A 15,541-nucleotide genomic window follows, 5' to 3' on the forward strand; every position below is an offset into this window, starting at 1 on the left:
TCGCGTCTCCAGGCCCGTGTCTGTGCAGCGTTTAAATCCACTTAAAATGCGCCGTGCCTGCTGTCCATACGGACTGTGAGCAGGCAAGCTAGTTACAGCTGAAATCCTTCTAACAGAGCAGCCCAATAATGCTGTTTGCAATGCTCCCATTACATTACAGGCGTTTAGCAGACGCTCTTATCCAGAGCGACTTACACAGCTAGCTGTTTTTTTAAACATTTTCTCCGTTTATACAGCTGTCCATACTGAAGCAGCTTAAGTACCTCGCTCAAGGGTACAACAGCCAAATTAAAGAGTGTAGGGAAGCATTACTGTAAAACCAAAGGTTTTTAACAAGTCTTACCGCACAACAGCGTTCTGTAGCGCGTAATAACCATCGCGGCCTACAGTGCCTGGTACGGGTTCGTAAAGAGAGGGCACGACGACCTCTCGCGACCTTTCCGCAGCCGTACGCGCCTCAGCGAAGCGACGACGCCGACCGCGGGGTTTCTGAGGGATGCTCGGACGTGCGCAGACTCGTTCGCTCGCCCGTCCGGTCTTCTTTTCACCTGCTCTCTCTTTCTCTCTCTCTCTCTCTCTCTCTCTCTCTCTCTCTCTCTCTCTCTCCGGTGTCCGCGTCGTCGCCGCAGCGGTGCTCTAGTGGTAATCTAAGGGAGAGTCGGCGTATGCCGGGCGGGGGGGGGGGGTTGGGGCGGCGGTACGGCGAGGCGGCGTGGTCCGGTTCGTCCTGGGACGAGGGTCCCCAGATAAGCGGACGCAATGGAACGCGACGTTATGTAACGTGCGGAGAGAGAGAGAGAGAGAGAGAGGAAAAAGGCCCGGTCCGAAGGGTCACTCTTCTCCCACACAACGTCCAGCATCTGCTCCGGGAGCGAGCGCGGGGGGTCAAAGGTCGCGTGGAAGCGCTCCCTTTTTTTTTTTTTTTTTTTTTCGGACGGTTCTCACAAGAGCGAATTCCTCCGTTCGTCCTAAATCCGTTCCTTTCCCCCCTTGTTGTTGTTTTCGGGGCACGCTCGGGAGACTGACCTCAGTCCAGCTCAGGCTCAGCTGCTCATTTTTTGTCGGCACGTCCGTATTTTTTACTGCGAATGCCGAGAAATAGAACCCCACTCCACTTGTGGACCACGGTATAATATTTACGCAAAGTGCGACAGCGTATGTTGACGATCCGGACTTCTGACGCTCTTTGCTTTTTTAAACGTCCCTGGAATTTAAAGCAGTTTACTTATCGAATTTCCTATTTCAAACAGCCGGTAACACGCGGATAAATGATCCTGGGGAGGAGGAAATATCATTCCTTTTTAGGTTCTACAAATTCACTGGAAGCTCGAGTCATTCCTGGCAGGCCCATATAGCACTGGGAACACTGTTCTTCACCTTATAATCTTAATAATAATAAACCTTATTTTCATGTCACAGGTTAAAATTGAATTTGCTTTAACATAATAAAACACACCCATAATAAAGAAATGTATTTTAAAAAGAAAGGAAGGGAATAGAAATAAAAAGATTTAAGAACATGCACACACACGCACATACACACACACGCACACACGTGCATGCGCACACACACGCGTACACATACAGTACACACGTGCATACGCACGCACAAGCACGCACACACACAAACAAAACAAAGAAAAACGATCAGAAACTAAAACAAAAATAAAAACAGCGAGAAAATGACTGCCGCTCCCCTCGCTGAGTTACTTTTTAATATCCTCGTGTTTTTCCAGACTGCATGTTGCCAGCAGGTTTCTATGCTGGAATGTTTTTCTGTGACAGAATCTGTTTGGGAAAAATAAATGTGCTCTCGGCCTATTTGAGAAATGTTCTCATCCCAAATGTTTCTGTCACAAGACTTCGTAAGCGAATCGGAATCGGACAGGAGCCGCCTCCCCCGGAGCTCTGGAAACGTTTCTTGTGGTCTGGAATGCGTGAGTGCAGACCCTCGGCTTCTGTAAACACGGAGGGAGTGTTCCGCGGCGCACGGCGTTAGCGCTAGCTCGTCGCTCCGCGTTCTCACGGCGGTACACCGGAGGTCTTAGCGGCCGGTCCGAGCGCCTCGAGGCCCGGGGGGGGGGTGGGGGCGGAGGGTGTCGAAGTCCGGGCCTCCCCGCGCTGCACCGCCGGGTCCCGCCTGCAGGAGGCGGCGCAGTCCGCGGTTTGAGCCGGCCGCCGCCGCCTGGCCCCCCCGTCCCCGTCTGCTCTCTCTCTCCCCGCCGCGAGCAGCCCGCGCGCTGGCCGCCTCGGCCTGGGAAAAAAGGGAGTTTCCCCTTCCTTACCTCATCGGCCTGAAGAAAAGCACATGCTGTTTCCATCGAAATTACGCGTCGGATTTTTTTTTTACGCCGCGCGAAGCGTGTTTTCACCGACGGACGTAAACCTGCGACCGGAGAGCTACCCTCCCTTCAGAAGCCCCTAAAAGCTTTTCCCTCGCTGCGCGCCGCGGTGGCTTTGGCGAGCCGCTCGCCGTGTGAAGTCGCGCTCGCTCGGTTTCAGTCGTTGGGCTGTTCTCCCGCCGTTGTTTTTGTTAGCCTGTTTTTTTTTTTTTGGCGTTCCCGCCGCTCGCTCCGGCCCACGACGCTAACGCTAACTGCGCCGCCTAGCCGGGACCCCGGCTGCCCCGGCGCAGAAACTCGCCCGACGTCCTGCCCCGCCCCAGCGCCCCCCAGAGCGGGACACACGGGCATGTCTAAGGGGGGGGGGGGGGGGGGCAGAAGCATGTGCATATTGAGAGTGCCCGGGAGCCTAATCAGGGGAGGGGAGCCAACCTCCTCTCCCCAGCCCTTAACCCTGTGGCCCCCCCCAAGCCATCACCCCAGCTCTTAACCCCCCCCCCCCCTTAGGCCCTTAGGCGCGGCATTGGGCACATGAACAAGAAAAACAAATTCTTCCTCTCTGCACTGCTATTGATGTGCATAGAGTCATCTGGTGCAAAATGGCTGCCATTATTATTATTATTATTAGTATCAATTATTATTATTGCTATTATTAATAATAATAATAATAAATTATTGTTATTATTATTATTATTATTATTATTATTATTATTATTATTCCAGAAGAGCTGGGTTAGTCTTTAAGAAGCCGTGCCTCCCCCAGGCTGTTAAAAAGAACGGAGCTGTGGTTTGTTTTTAGCCGAGCCCGTTTTAAAAGAGGCTCAGCCGGATATTTCTGTGCTGTCTTTTGAGGAACCTCCCTGCGCCGTACCTCCTCTCAAACCCTTTCCCAAACAGGGTTATAATTTTGAGCACAGCGGAAGGGAGGCTCCTCCTGCGCCTGTGTGACGTGTCGGACGGCCCGCGCTCCCCACCCCCCTGCCACCTCCCCGACACCCCCCCCCCCGGCAGGGCGGTGCCAGCTCCGGGCTCCGTGCCCCCTCTATGCCAGCCTGTCGCTCTGGCGGCGCTCCTGACCGCTAGCCGAGCAGCCGAGCAGCCGAGCAGCCGACCGCGTTAGGCAGCGGGGCCGTCCCGCAGCCCTGCCGGGACGCTGAACGCTTTCTGAAGGTGAAACGCCGTGTTGGGGCGGCGGCCAATCACTGTACACAGCGGGCGGGCACAAACAGAACGCTGCAGCAAACGGCCTCATACAGAGCACAGCCTGACCCTGCTTTCTCTACGCAGGCAAAGGCTGCAGCATTTAATCAGCTCTAACTGACTTTACAGTACCGCGTGCGCTGTATTAGACTTGAAAATACTCAGTGTTGATTTTACACTGAACACTTACCTGTGTACAGGTGAGGCCCACCATTCCTTCCTTTTTACATCCCCCATCTCCCCAGCAATACGTATGAAACTGGTGCACAGAAACTGATGCATTTACATTACATTACAGCTATTTAGCAGATGCTCTTATCCAGAGCGATTTACTGTACGCTACATTTTCACATAGAATTTACATTGAATCCAATGTAAGGTTAAGTACCTTGCTGAAGGGTACAACGGCCTACCCGGGAAGTGTCCTTATCACGGAAAATCAAACCTGTGACCTTCAGATTACAAGACCAGTTCCGTACCCGTCGTACTACACTGCCGCCCGGTCCATATAAAACTGGTCCACGGAAACAGTCTCCCCGGTGATACATATTAAATATGGAAAAGGTCCATGGTGTATTGGAGGTAAGAAGAGTGGAGAAGGGTGCAGGGTGGTTTTATTTGGGGCACCCTGTAGGTGTTTTCCTAATGATGAGGAAGGGGGAGGTTTCATAGCAGGAACAGGGAAATGAATCGATAAACAACATGCGCAGGGGTTTGGGTGTTGTGTTCCTTTGGAGAAGAAAAACACTCTTTGTGAAGTTCAGCTTGTTAGGAAATCGAAATGCTGGCGTATTGCTGTAGAGATCACGAGCTGTTTTTTTTTTCCTTGACTGCTGCAAGTAATCTAGCCATGACCGCTGCGGTTCTGTTTCTGGTCTGACTTCAGTCTACTGTTGCTACTTCTTCATCATCATCGCCATTATCATCATCGTCATCATCATCGCCCTCTCTGATTTTTACATCCTTGTATTTTCCTCCATAAAGCCATTTATTGGTTGACTTGACTCATTTGTGGTGTTTCTTGCACCAAACATGCGGTGGAGTCTACAGTAGCGTAGCATGGCTGTTAGCCTGTGACCGGCTGCTTATAACCGTGGAGTGGATGCAGTGGGTGATGAGGGAGCCACACACAACCCTAACCCCCAACCCCCAACCCCCACCTCACCCCCCACCCCTGCCTCGCCCCCCCAGCCCTCCTCCCCACCCCACCCGCCCGCCCACCGAGGTTGGGGTGCTCTGGGCTGTGAGGCAGCTACGCTCGTAGGTGGCTGGCCGGACCGCGCCGCTTTGCGGCTGCAGTCTTTGGCTGCCCTGAAAGAGCGCACTGTTGTCAGGGTATAATTTCCCAGCAGCCTTATTATATTTAAAGACGGATTCAGATTCAGATTCATAGAAAACATACTGGCGCAATATTGCGTGCGGTCGTGTCGTTTCTATGTTTGACAGACAGGCTGCGTGTTTTCTGTTGGTTTTTTTTGGGTGTTTTTGGGATTTGTGAAGAACTGGGTCACTTGTTTTTGTTGCTGTGTGGAAATATGTTTTGCATGATGCCTTTTCCCACCGAAATCAGAGGGCAGAGATATGGTCTGTGAGGGGTTGTGTAACACGGTAGATTGTTGCCATCTATTCTTATAGTGCAACCAGCTGGTTGCGCGACAGACTAACGGTTTGACAGCCTTGTGGTGCGACAGGCTAACAATGCGACAGGCTAACGGTGTGACAGGCTAACAATGCGACAGGCTAACGGTATGACAGGCTAACACCGAGACAGGCTAACGGTGTGACAGGCTAACACCGAGACAGGCTAATGGTGTGACAGGCTAACACCGAGACAGGCTAACGGTGTGACAGCCTAACAATGCGACAGGCTAACGATGTGACAGGCTAACACCGCGACAGGCCAACGGTGTGACAGGCTAACAATGCGACAGGCTAACGGTGTGACAGCCTAACAATGTGACAGGCTAACGGTGTGACAGGCTAACACCGCAACAGCGTAACGGTGTGACAGGCTAACAATGCAACAGGCTAACGGTGTGACAGGCTAACACCGCAAAAGGCTAACAGTGTGTCAGCCTAACAGTGCAACACCCCCTGGTTAAATCCTCCCCCTAACTCCGCTTTAGCACCCAGCCAAGCACCCCTGTCGTGACCTCGTCCCCCAATCCGACCCTGTTTCCCCCGATCCCTGCCTGACATCGCGCTACCAGCAGCGGCGACGCTAACCAGACTAGCGCCTGTAACGCACGTCACGGATTCCGTCTTACTCTGCTTCTTTCCTAGTAATAAACAGAAGGCTCCTTGCTTTGTTGGGATGGGGCGTGGTGGTGCCTCACATTGGGGGGAGGGGGGGGGGGGGTCAGCCCCTGTGCTGTACTGCTGTATATGGTGCTGCTTGAGCACCCTCTCTCTGACTAATGGAGCAGAAATGTCTCCTAATCTAAATATTTACGCTCGCACAGACTCAAGCGCGTCTTTGGGCCTGCTAATTCACACTGAGCTGGCGCTGGTGGTCCAGACTCTAAGAGCTCACCTGTGATCCAGACTCTAAGAGCTCACCTGGGATCCAGACTCTAAGAGCTCACCTGGGATCCAGACTCTAAGAGCTCACCTGGGATCCAGACTCTGATAGCTCACCTGGGATCCAGACTCTAAGAGCTTACCTGGGATCCAGACTCTAAGAGCTTACCTGGGATCCAGTCTCTGATAGCTCACCTGGGATCCAGACTCTAAGAGCTCACCTGGGATCCAGTCTCTGATAGCTCACCTGGGATCCAGACTCTGATAGCTCACCTGGGATCCAGACTCTAAGAGCTTACCTGGGATCCAGACTCTAAGAGCTCACCTGGGATCCAGACTCTAAGAGCTCACCTGGGATCCAGACTCTGATAGCTCACCTGGGATCCAGACTCTAAGAGCTTACCTGGGATCCAGACTCTAAGAGCTTACCTGGGATCCAGTCTCTGATAGCTCACCTGGGATCCAGACTCTAAGAGCTCACCTGGGATCCAGTCTCTGATAGCTCACCTGGGATCCAGACTCTGATAGCTCACCTGGGATCCAGACTCTAAGAGCTTACCTGGGATCCAGACTCTGATACTGTAGATCACCTGGGATCCAGACTCTGATACAGTAGATCACCTGGGATCCAGACTCTTAAGAGCTCACCTGGGATCCAGTCTCTGATAGCTCACCTGGGATCGAGACTCTAAGAGCTCACCTGGGATCCAGACTCTTAAGAGCTCACCTGGGATCCAGTCTCTGATAGCTCACCTGGGATCCAGACTCTGATACTGTAGATCACCTGGGATCCAGACTCTGATTCAGTAGATCACCTGGGAATCCAGACTCTGATAGCTCACCTGGGATCCAGACTCTAAGAGCTTACCTGGGATCCAGACTCTGATACTGTAGATCACCTGGGATCCAGACTCTGATACAGTAGATCACCTGGGAATCCAGACTCTGATAGCTCACCTGGGATCCAGACTCTAAGAGCTTACCTGGGATCCAGACTCTGATAACTCACCTGGGATCCAGGCTGTGATATTTCATCTGGTCCTCCCCAGGGCCCCCTCATAGGGGAGTGCCGTCAGGTGGAGACCCTTTGTAAGAGGGGTTCAGGTGGAGTCTCTTTGTAAGAGGGGCTCAGGTGGAGGAGGGGTATCCCGGTGGTTAGAGAGCTGGGGTCACAGTCTAATCTGTTTTCTTCTTTCCACAGCCTCCAAGCAACGATGTCCCACTGAAGCATGTAGAGACCATGGTAAGAATCAGCCGCTCCTCTTCCTCTTTAATGCAGGAACCCCCTTAATACTGTACCCCCCTTAATAACGTACCCCCTTAATAATGTACCCCGTTTGCTGCCTTTTATCCTTCTTTTTTCTTTTTCTTTATTATGAGTCTTAATGGCCAGTGCCCAATGAAAGTGTGTGCATGTGTGTATGTGTGTGTGTGTTAGCATGTATGTGTGTGTTTGTGTATGTGTGTGTGTCTGTGTGTGTGTGTGTGTGTGTGTTAGTGTGTACGTGTGTGTTTGTGTATGCGTGTGTGTGTGTGTGTGTGTGTTAGTGTGTATGTGCGGGTGTGCATGCACATCTACGCATTTTACCTTTCCACTCTACAATGTATGAAAGCTTTTTTATTTTTTCAGTTTTGTTGAAAGCACCGTATGAAAAAAAAATGGTTATCCTTGCTTGCCATTCATCAGCATTTAAATGCTGGACGGCAATAGCAGCTTTCACCAGAGAAACTTTTATTTTTCATAAGTTTGACAGAAATGTAACTATTTTCGCCAGTCACCAGTAAAAGCTTTCATATTTAATATCAGCCAGCGGATCCGTGTTCGCTTGGCTGGAGCAGTTACAGCGGTCTGCTCCTGATTAACCCCCGAGAACAGCTAGCGTTGTGAAACCCGAAATCAGCGGCGTTGCGAAACAGTGTTTTTATCGATGAAACGACGGAGGAGCGGTGAAGTAATGCTCAGGCGCTGCGTAAACAGAGGTGAAGTGGGACGGACGTCCAGGGAAAAGAGTAGAGTAAGAGTTAGAGTTGTGATGGGGTCGAGGGTTTGGGGGTGAAGGGGGGTGGTGGCGTGGAACTGCCCTGCTTCGGGTTCTCGAGCATGTTCCTGAGAGCACCCCCCCCCCCCCACTGCCAAAGTCCCCCCCCCACCGCCCTCGCTGGCCCCCTCCGCGATCGACCACATCACAGCTGCGTGTGACTAACCGTGTGGGCCCTGCTGCATCGATCTAAATAAACCTCCTAGCGTGGCCTTCAGGATTCCAGACAGGTAGTGTCACTGGACTCCCAGCCTGTGGGTCATGTGACACCACAGAGCTTACACAGGGCTGGACCGTGTGATAGACAGGACAGCGCGTACACAGGGCTGGACCGTGTGATAGACAGGACAGCATGTACACAGGGCTGGACCGTGTGATAGACAGGACAGCATGTACACAGAGCTGGACCGTGTGATAGACAGGACAGCATGTACACAGGGCTGGACCGTGTGATAGACAGGACAGCGTGTGCACAGAGCTAAACCGTGTGATAGACAGGACAGCGTGTGCACAGAGCTAAACCGTGTGATAGACAGGACAGCATGTACACAGGGCTGGACCGTGTGATAGACAGGACAGCGTGTGCACAGAGCTAAACCGTGTGATAGACAGGACAGCGTGTGCACAGAGCTAAACCGTGTGATAGACAGGACAGCATGTACACAGGGCTGGACCGTGTGATAGATGGCACAGTGCAGTGTGGACCCCCCGCGGGTACAGAGTGCTTCCTGTGGGATTTAGCCTGTGCCATGGCGGTTTCGGTTGAAGAGGCCTTTGCCCGGTGGCTGAATGATAGCAGTGTCTGTAGCGACTTGAACCATGAAACTCCTGCTTTTCACAGTTAGCGTGGAAGCTGCCCAGCTAGCAAGCGTGCGGCAGGAGCCTGCCACGGGCACAGCTCTCGCCAGAGTTTACCAAATGGGCGCTACTGCGGTCTGCAAGTCTGGGATCGACTTTTTAGAGAAGGCGAAACAGACGGTCCAGCCACTAATGGAGCACTGTAGTGTCAAACCCTGGCGGATTGACCGCTTGTGGACAGACTCTGTGCTTGCTTGATGTGACTTCTTGTTTCTAGGCATGACTCCTTGTTCCTGTGTGTGAGTGCTTGTTGCTAGGCATGACTCCTGGTTCCTGGGTGTATCTTCTTGTTCTTGGGTGTGGCTCCTTGTTGCTAGGTGTGACTTCTTGTTGCTAGGTGTGACTCCTTGTTCCTGGGTGTGGCTCTTTGTTGCTAGGTGTGACTTCTTGTTGCTAGGTGTGACTCCTTGTTCCTGGGTGTGGCTCCTTGCTGCTATGTGTGACTTCTTGTTGCTAGGTGTGACTCCTTGTTCCTGGGTGTGGCTCCTTGTTGCTATGTGTGACTTCTTGTTGCTAGGTGTGACTCCTTGTTCCTGGGTGTGGCTCTTTGTTGCTAGGTGTGACTTCTTGTTGCTAGGCGTGACTCCTTGTTCCTGGGTGTGGCTCCTTGCTGCTAGACAGGTCTCCTTGTTGCTAGACTTGACTCCTTGTTCCTGGGTCCAACTCCTTATCTTCATTATGAGTATAGAACCCCCCCCCCCCAAAAAAAATTCCCTCCCATCTTTGCACACAGTCCACTGTGCTGTGTGAACCCCATTATACCAGACTCGAATAGAGAGGGAGGGGGGGAAAGAAACAGGGTTAATGTTTGAACATAATTATCCCTATCCGGGCTGTGTGAGCATCACGGGGCACACAGCTCCTGGCAAAGTCACGGCCGTTCGATTGTGGCGAAGCCGGCGTTCCAGAGCCATGAGACCGCCCGTCCCGCACCCCCCGAGGATCTGGAGCCGTACTGTCACGTGACCGGCGTCTTCTCCTCGCCGTACCACGCAAGCTGACTCCGTGTTTTGCTCCCGTGGCTTCGGGTGGCGTGTCTCTTAACGACTCCCTGATCTGAGAGTCACCTGGACGTGCGGGCTGAGCACAGAGCCGCCTCTGTGCCTCTGTGCCGCGGTGCGGTGGACCGCTAGCACCAGCTCAGCGCTGGCTCGCACTGAGCGCGCTCTGTTTGGGCGATAATCGGGTTTCATGCTGGAGGCCGCTCTCTCCCGGGGTCCGCAGGCTGTGACCTCATCACGACCGTGGGCGTGGCTTTGCCTGCGGTGGATGTGTTTGGTTTTACCCTGTTGTGACCGGAGTGGAGGGGAAGGGGGGGGGGGGGTTGTTCAGTCCACCAGAACATTTTAATGAAACAATAATAAACACTCACATACATATGCGTGCACACTTGCACAAACACACACACATACACACATGCACACACAAATACACACACATATACACACACTCAAAAACTCACAGACATGCATGCACACACTCACACACAATCACACACACACACACACATATATATGCTCACAGACACACACAGTACGCACACACAGAGAAACACACGCATACACACACACACACACACACACACGCAAACACACGCACACGCAGACACATGTGCGCACACACCCAGCCGCCCACAGCTGGTAGTGCTAAATCTGGGAAGTCTCCCCCCTCCCCTGCCCCCCCGCCCCCCCGCCCCCCTCTTCCAGCTGAAGAGTATGAGAAGCAGAAACGGGGGGGAGCTTGGCGGTAAAGGGGTTAATCGCGGGACAGGCTGAGGATGCTGTGCCAGGGATCCCCCGCAGTCAGCTGACGAGCGCTTGACCCCAGCTGGGACCACCACAGGGCGGGCCCAAAAAAATGGGGGGCGGGCAGGGGGGGGGTGGGGGGGGAGGCGCGGCCTTCGGAGAAAATCTGGAGACCAGCGAAAAAAACACAGCATGGGAAAGAGGGAGGAGAGAAAGAGTCAGAGAGGGGGAGGGCAGGAGGGAGGGCAGTAGAGAGAGAGAGAGAGGGAGAGAGAGAGAGAGAGAAGGAGCGAGCTCGAGTGCGCTTTGGACCTATCCAAGCATGCGGCATCTCATAAACAGTTTGGGTCAGAAATAGAGGCTTTTCTCTTTTTTTTGTTTTGTTTTTTGCGCGGAGCGGGGGGAAAAGCGGGAGTCGAGTTTTAGGGAGGATGCACAGCGACCGAGGAGGCGCAGCCATGAACCCCTCGGGCTCCCTGCGGAGGCGCCTGTCCTCCCTGCGCAGCGCGTGGAGGTGGAGCACGGGCTACCTGTTCAAGGTAGGGTCGGCCGGGCGATGGGGCGGGGGCGGGGGTGGGGGGGGCGCGGGCGAATCGGCACGTTTTCTTAACGCTCTTAACCGTTCGCCCCAAACTCCGTGTTCCCGGGGAAAACTTCTCCCTCGCTCGCTTTCTCTTCTCCCGCACCCCTCCCTCCCTCCCTCGCTCCCTCCAGCCGTCCCTCCATCGCTCCCTCTGTTTAATTTGTTGGGCCTGCTTGTAAGCGGTGTTCGCAGCTGGTTTTGATAATAGTGATGAGTATTCCAGCCCCCCCTCTTTCCCTCGCCCCCCTCTCCCTGCTCCCTGGCTGTTTCTGGAGGCTGGTAATTGCAGGCTGATTAAGGAAATGTTGAAAGTTTGGAGTTCGCTCGCGATGGCCGAGAGCCGCCGAGTTTTCATTGGGCACTGGGGACCAGGGGAGGGGTGGGGGGGGGGGGGTTTGGAAACCTGGAGTTTGTTTTTAGGGAGGTGGGCCGGCCGCGCGGGGGTGGGGTCGGCCTCGGCACGCCCCGACGTCTTTCCGCGTCCCGAACCAGCTCCGTCTCCGTCTCCTCCCGTGATATACGGCTGCTAGACGCGATCCTCGGCTCTTTGTCAGAGCCCAGGGTACATCTGGTTCTTCTTTTTATAGACAGAATTATGGTCCTGGAAGAGCGATGTCATTACAGGCACGTTAAAAAAAAACACTGCGTCCCGGAGCGAGGGAGCGGACGCAGGAGGCTCGAGCGGCGAAATGGCGTTACGATTAGCTGTGCGAACGTCGCACGACGCCGCGCGAGTGTGTTTGTCTGTTCAACAACACCCGTGTCTCCCCGTGATTCAGCTAAAGAGGCAACTGGAGTCCGTTTGGGTGATTTGAATCATAACCAGCAAAAACTCCCACCCCCTCCGTTCGCCTCCAACACTAATAAAAAGGTGTCTGATTGCAAGCGGTAGATGGTTATTACGTCTTAGCTTTGCTTGTCGTGTCTGTTTTGTGTGTCTGTCTCTGGCTCTTTTGGATGCGCTAGATCTACTGTATCTTTTTGCTTTGGGATGACCGTCTTACTTACTTTTGCGAAGGCCGTCTTTGCGTCGGCCGTACGGTAATGTAAACTTTCGATGTCACAACCGGCCTCCTGTTCACCGAAATTTCGCCGGGGGTGAGAAGCCAGTTTCGTGGAAAACATCGAAGGTTTTGAAATAGTGCCTTCGATGGGCTGAAATTGGCCGATTCTGAGGAGAACTGGAAGTGATTTGAGCTGGGGTCTTGCATCACCGAGGAGGCCGAGAGGACGTTCGCTGCGATTGGTTCTCGTCTCTTAAATCCTCCTTCGGGTGAATCATTGATCGCCTCCCCGGCACCGTCCTCAGGGTCTGTCATATTGAAACGGTTAGCGTGAAACACAGTTGTGTCTGTGCACGACTCATCCAGGCTACGTGCTGCGTCTGTTAAAATGTTTCTTTTGGGAAAAGCAAATAGGGATTATCCAAACAAATTACCATTGTCAGACACAACTGAGTAACAGACAAAGAAGGCAGAACAAGGGCCTGTAATGTGGTTCTGTGGTCAACTGTCTGTCTGGATATCCAGGAGGAGAGAGAGAAAGTTTTGACTGTTATTTCACCATTTATTTAAACTTTGCCAAATGTTTTAAAAAATATCACACAGACCGTTTACCATGAACCCGTGACAGTTGTCTTTAAAAGGAAAGTCAGAAAACATTTCCAACACAATAAAAAAACACCTTGAATAAATACACTGAAATAATGAAAGCGGTGAGTCACCGTTACTTCACTGTACTGGTCACTGGTGATGCTCACCAGTCTCTGTGACTTTCTTTGGCTCCGCCCAGTCTGCTGCTGCGGAGTCATCTCTTCCATTTGTTTGTGTTTTGTGATTTATCACTTCTCATCTGTCAGCCCTTGTGCGCACGCACACACACACACGCACACGCGTACACACACTCGCACTCAAGCGCACTCACATACGCACACACGCAAGCGCACGCACAAGCTCATACAGTTAGTTATTTTCGGTAATTGTAGGCTCAAAGTCATGTTGTGTGCTTACAAGCATGCTTGTGTGTTTGTGTACTTGTCTCCTTGTCTGTGAAGGTTTCTTGGCTTTATATGTATCGGTATGCGTGCCTTTGTGGGTATGAAACCAAATTTGGTAGTAGTGCGATTAGTTTGGCAATGACGCTGATTTTTTTAAGGAAACAAAAATAGTTCAATTGCTTTATAACAACATTGTGTTATAACAATGACAACAGTCATAATGCATTGTTAATATTATTATTTATTATTTAGTATGCTCATTAACACACATACAGAGACATAAACATGCAGAAACACTCTCAGTAAGGAAGATGAACACACATGATCGTACCTATTACATTTCTCTTTCCAGTGGAAAATCACCATCACTGGCAAATGAGTCATAGCACTGCTTCTCTTAAATATTTTCATTTCACTTTTTTGTCAAACAGATGTCGAAAATCTTGCTTTATTGTTGAGTTATTATTATTTTTTGTTTGTGTGCCCCCCGCCCCCCCCCCTAATGTTTTGATGTAATCCTGCGCAGATCCACCTGCTTAAGTCTCCACTCTCTGTCTCTGTCTGGTTTCAGGGTTCGACGAAGTCCTCCAAGAGCGTGGAGTCCAGGCGCAGGCCGTCTCGGTAAGAGCAGCGGGCGCCGGCCCCGACCGCGGCTTCAGGCCGCTCCGCCGTACGCACGGTGGAAAAACTCATGCGCGGCAAAAAGTGATCGGGCCGCCAGTGGGTGCAGGGCGGCCCTCCTGAGAATGTTCCTACCGCCAGAGAACCCGCGCCAGCGCCAACTCACAGAGCGGCGGCGGGAACGAAAACGGAGCGCTCGTATTTTCGGCTAGCTTAGCGTCCGCGGTTCTCAGCTTCGCTATCTGCTACAGTCTACGCCCCGGTTCTCTTTTCGAGCGCGACGGCTTTCTGATCTTCTGAAAAAACCAGAGTCCAGCCGTCATGGCTGCACGTTCAGGCAGTCCTCCTGGCTACGTTCCAGAGCCGGTGTTTCGCGGAGAACGTCCGTCCCTTCCGGTGTCGACCCGAACGAGACGAAGGTCGCGTCCGGACTCGCGAAGCACCGGCCGCAGGCGCGGCACGGACACAAATGTGCGAGGGAAACCCGTCGCTGCAGAATGTCGCACCTGCGAGTGAAAAGCCTCAGGTTGAAAGGGGCCGCCGCCATGTCCAGCGTCAATCAACTCCCTCTCGTTGTAAACTCGAGGTCAAGCGGCGTTGCTTTACTCACGTCTACGCCGAGCCGTTCTATTCCTCGTCGAAACACGCAACGAACTGACAGTTCACCATTCACTCCCGTCTTTGTGTTATTTGGAGTTGAATACAATTATTTGTGTTCTTAAGACTTTATTAAGACTCAGATGTGGTTTCAATCAACATTTTTTCCCCAAATTTTGACTTGCAATTATATGCGAATGCAACTTTGTTCTTTGAATTTAGTAGTTAATTTTGCTGATCTGAACTTGGCAAACTTTTTGCATTGGAAAAAAGTGCTATTGCAATTATTTGTGAGTCACTTTTAAAGACAAATGTTGATTGAGTGCAGGCTTCAGTGTTTTGCAGGGTATGTGAACCATGCACATTAGGACACTTCTGTATTAATATACACATATTTCAGTTGTGCTTTTCAAATCATGCGTGTAAGTGGGGAGATCTGAGCTGAGAGTCGGACGTTTTCAGTGGATGTCCACATTTATATAACACATAAAATATATAGCACGGGATTTGTGTTTATGAATTTATTTCTGTGTGGTATTTGGCCCTGCACAGTCATTTCCTCTGCTGTGCCAGATTTCCATTTTGTAGGACATTCCCATGCCAGATGTAAGAGCAATCTAACGCAACATTAAGTCAGCCTATTAGAAAATATTTTAGGGTCTCTTGAATAGCCCTCTGTCAGTAAAAGGGGCCCTATGCTGCACCCCGTCAGTAAAAGGGGCCCTATGTTACACTCTGTCAGTAAAAGGGGCCCTATGCTGCACTCTGTCAGTAAAAGGGGCCCTATGTTACACCCTGTCAGTAAAAGGGGCCCTATGTTAAACCCCGTCAGTAAAAGGGGCCCTATGTTACACCTCGTCAGTAAAAGGGGCCCTATGTTACACCCCGTCAGTAAAAGGGGCCCTATGTTACACCCCGTCAGTAAAAGGGGTCCTATGTTACACCCCCTCAGTAGAAGAGGATGTATGCTGCACATGTAGATAGAGCCTTGCAGTTGTAGGTACGATCCTTTCGGTGATCAAAAGTGCCAACGATGTGGA

General features: G+C 52.0%; 1 protein-coding gene across 14 annotated transcripts in view; it reads left to right on the forward strand.

The window, feature by feature from the left end:
- Positions 1–15,541, forward strand: part of tns1b (tensin 1b) — a 221,163-nt gene that overhangs the window by 136,239 nt on the left and 69,383 nt on the right. For 12 of the 14 annotated variants that reach the window (XM_035394356.1, XM_035394360.1, XM_035394357.1 and 9 more), the window contains 2 exons: positions 7,264–7,305; positions 13,855–13,904. In XM_035394356.1, the coding sequence (XP_035250247.1) occupies positions 7,264–7,305; positions 13,855–13,904 (92 nt within the window). Of the gene's footprint in view, positions 1–7,263; positions 7,306–10,985; positions 11,244–13,854; positions 13,905–15,541 lie in introns of those variants that run through there. The other 2 variants (XM_035394368.1, XM_035394370.1) reach the window with 2 other exon arrangements.

Source organism: Anguilla anguilla, chromosome 15 (assembly GCF_013347855.1).
Source record: "Anguilla anguilla isolate fAngAng1 chromosome 15, fAngAng1.pri, whole genome shotgun sequence".
NCBI lineage: Eukaryota > Metazoa > Chordata > Actinopteri > Anguilliformes > Anguillidae > Anguilla > Anguilla anguilla.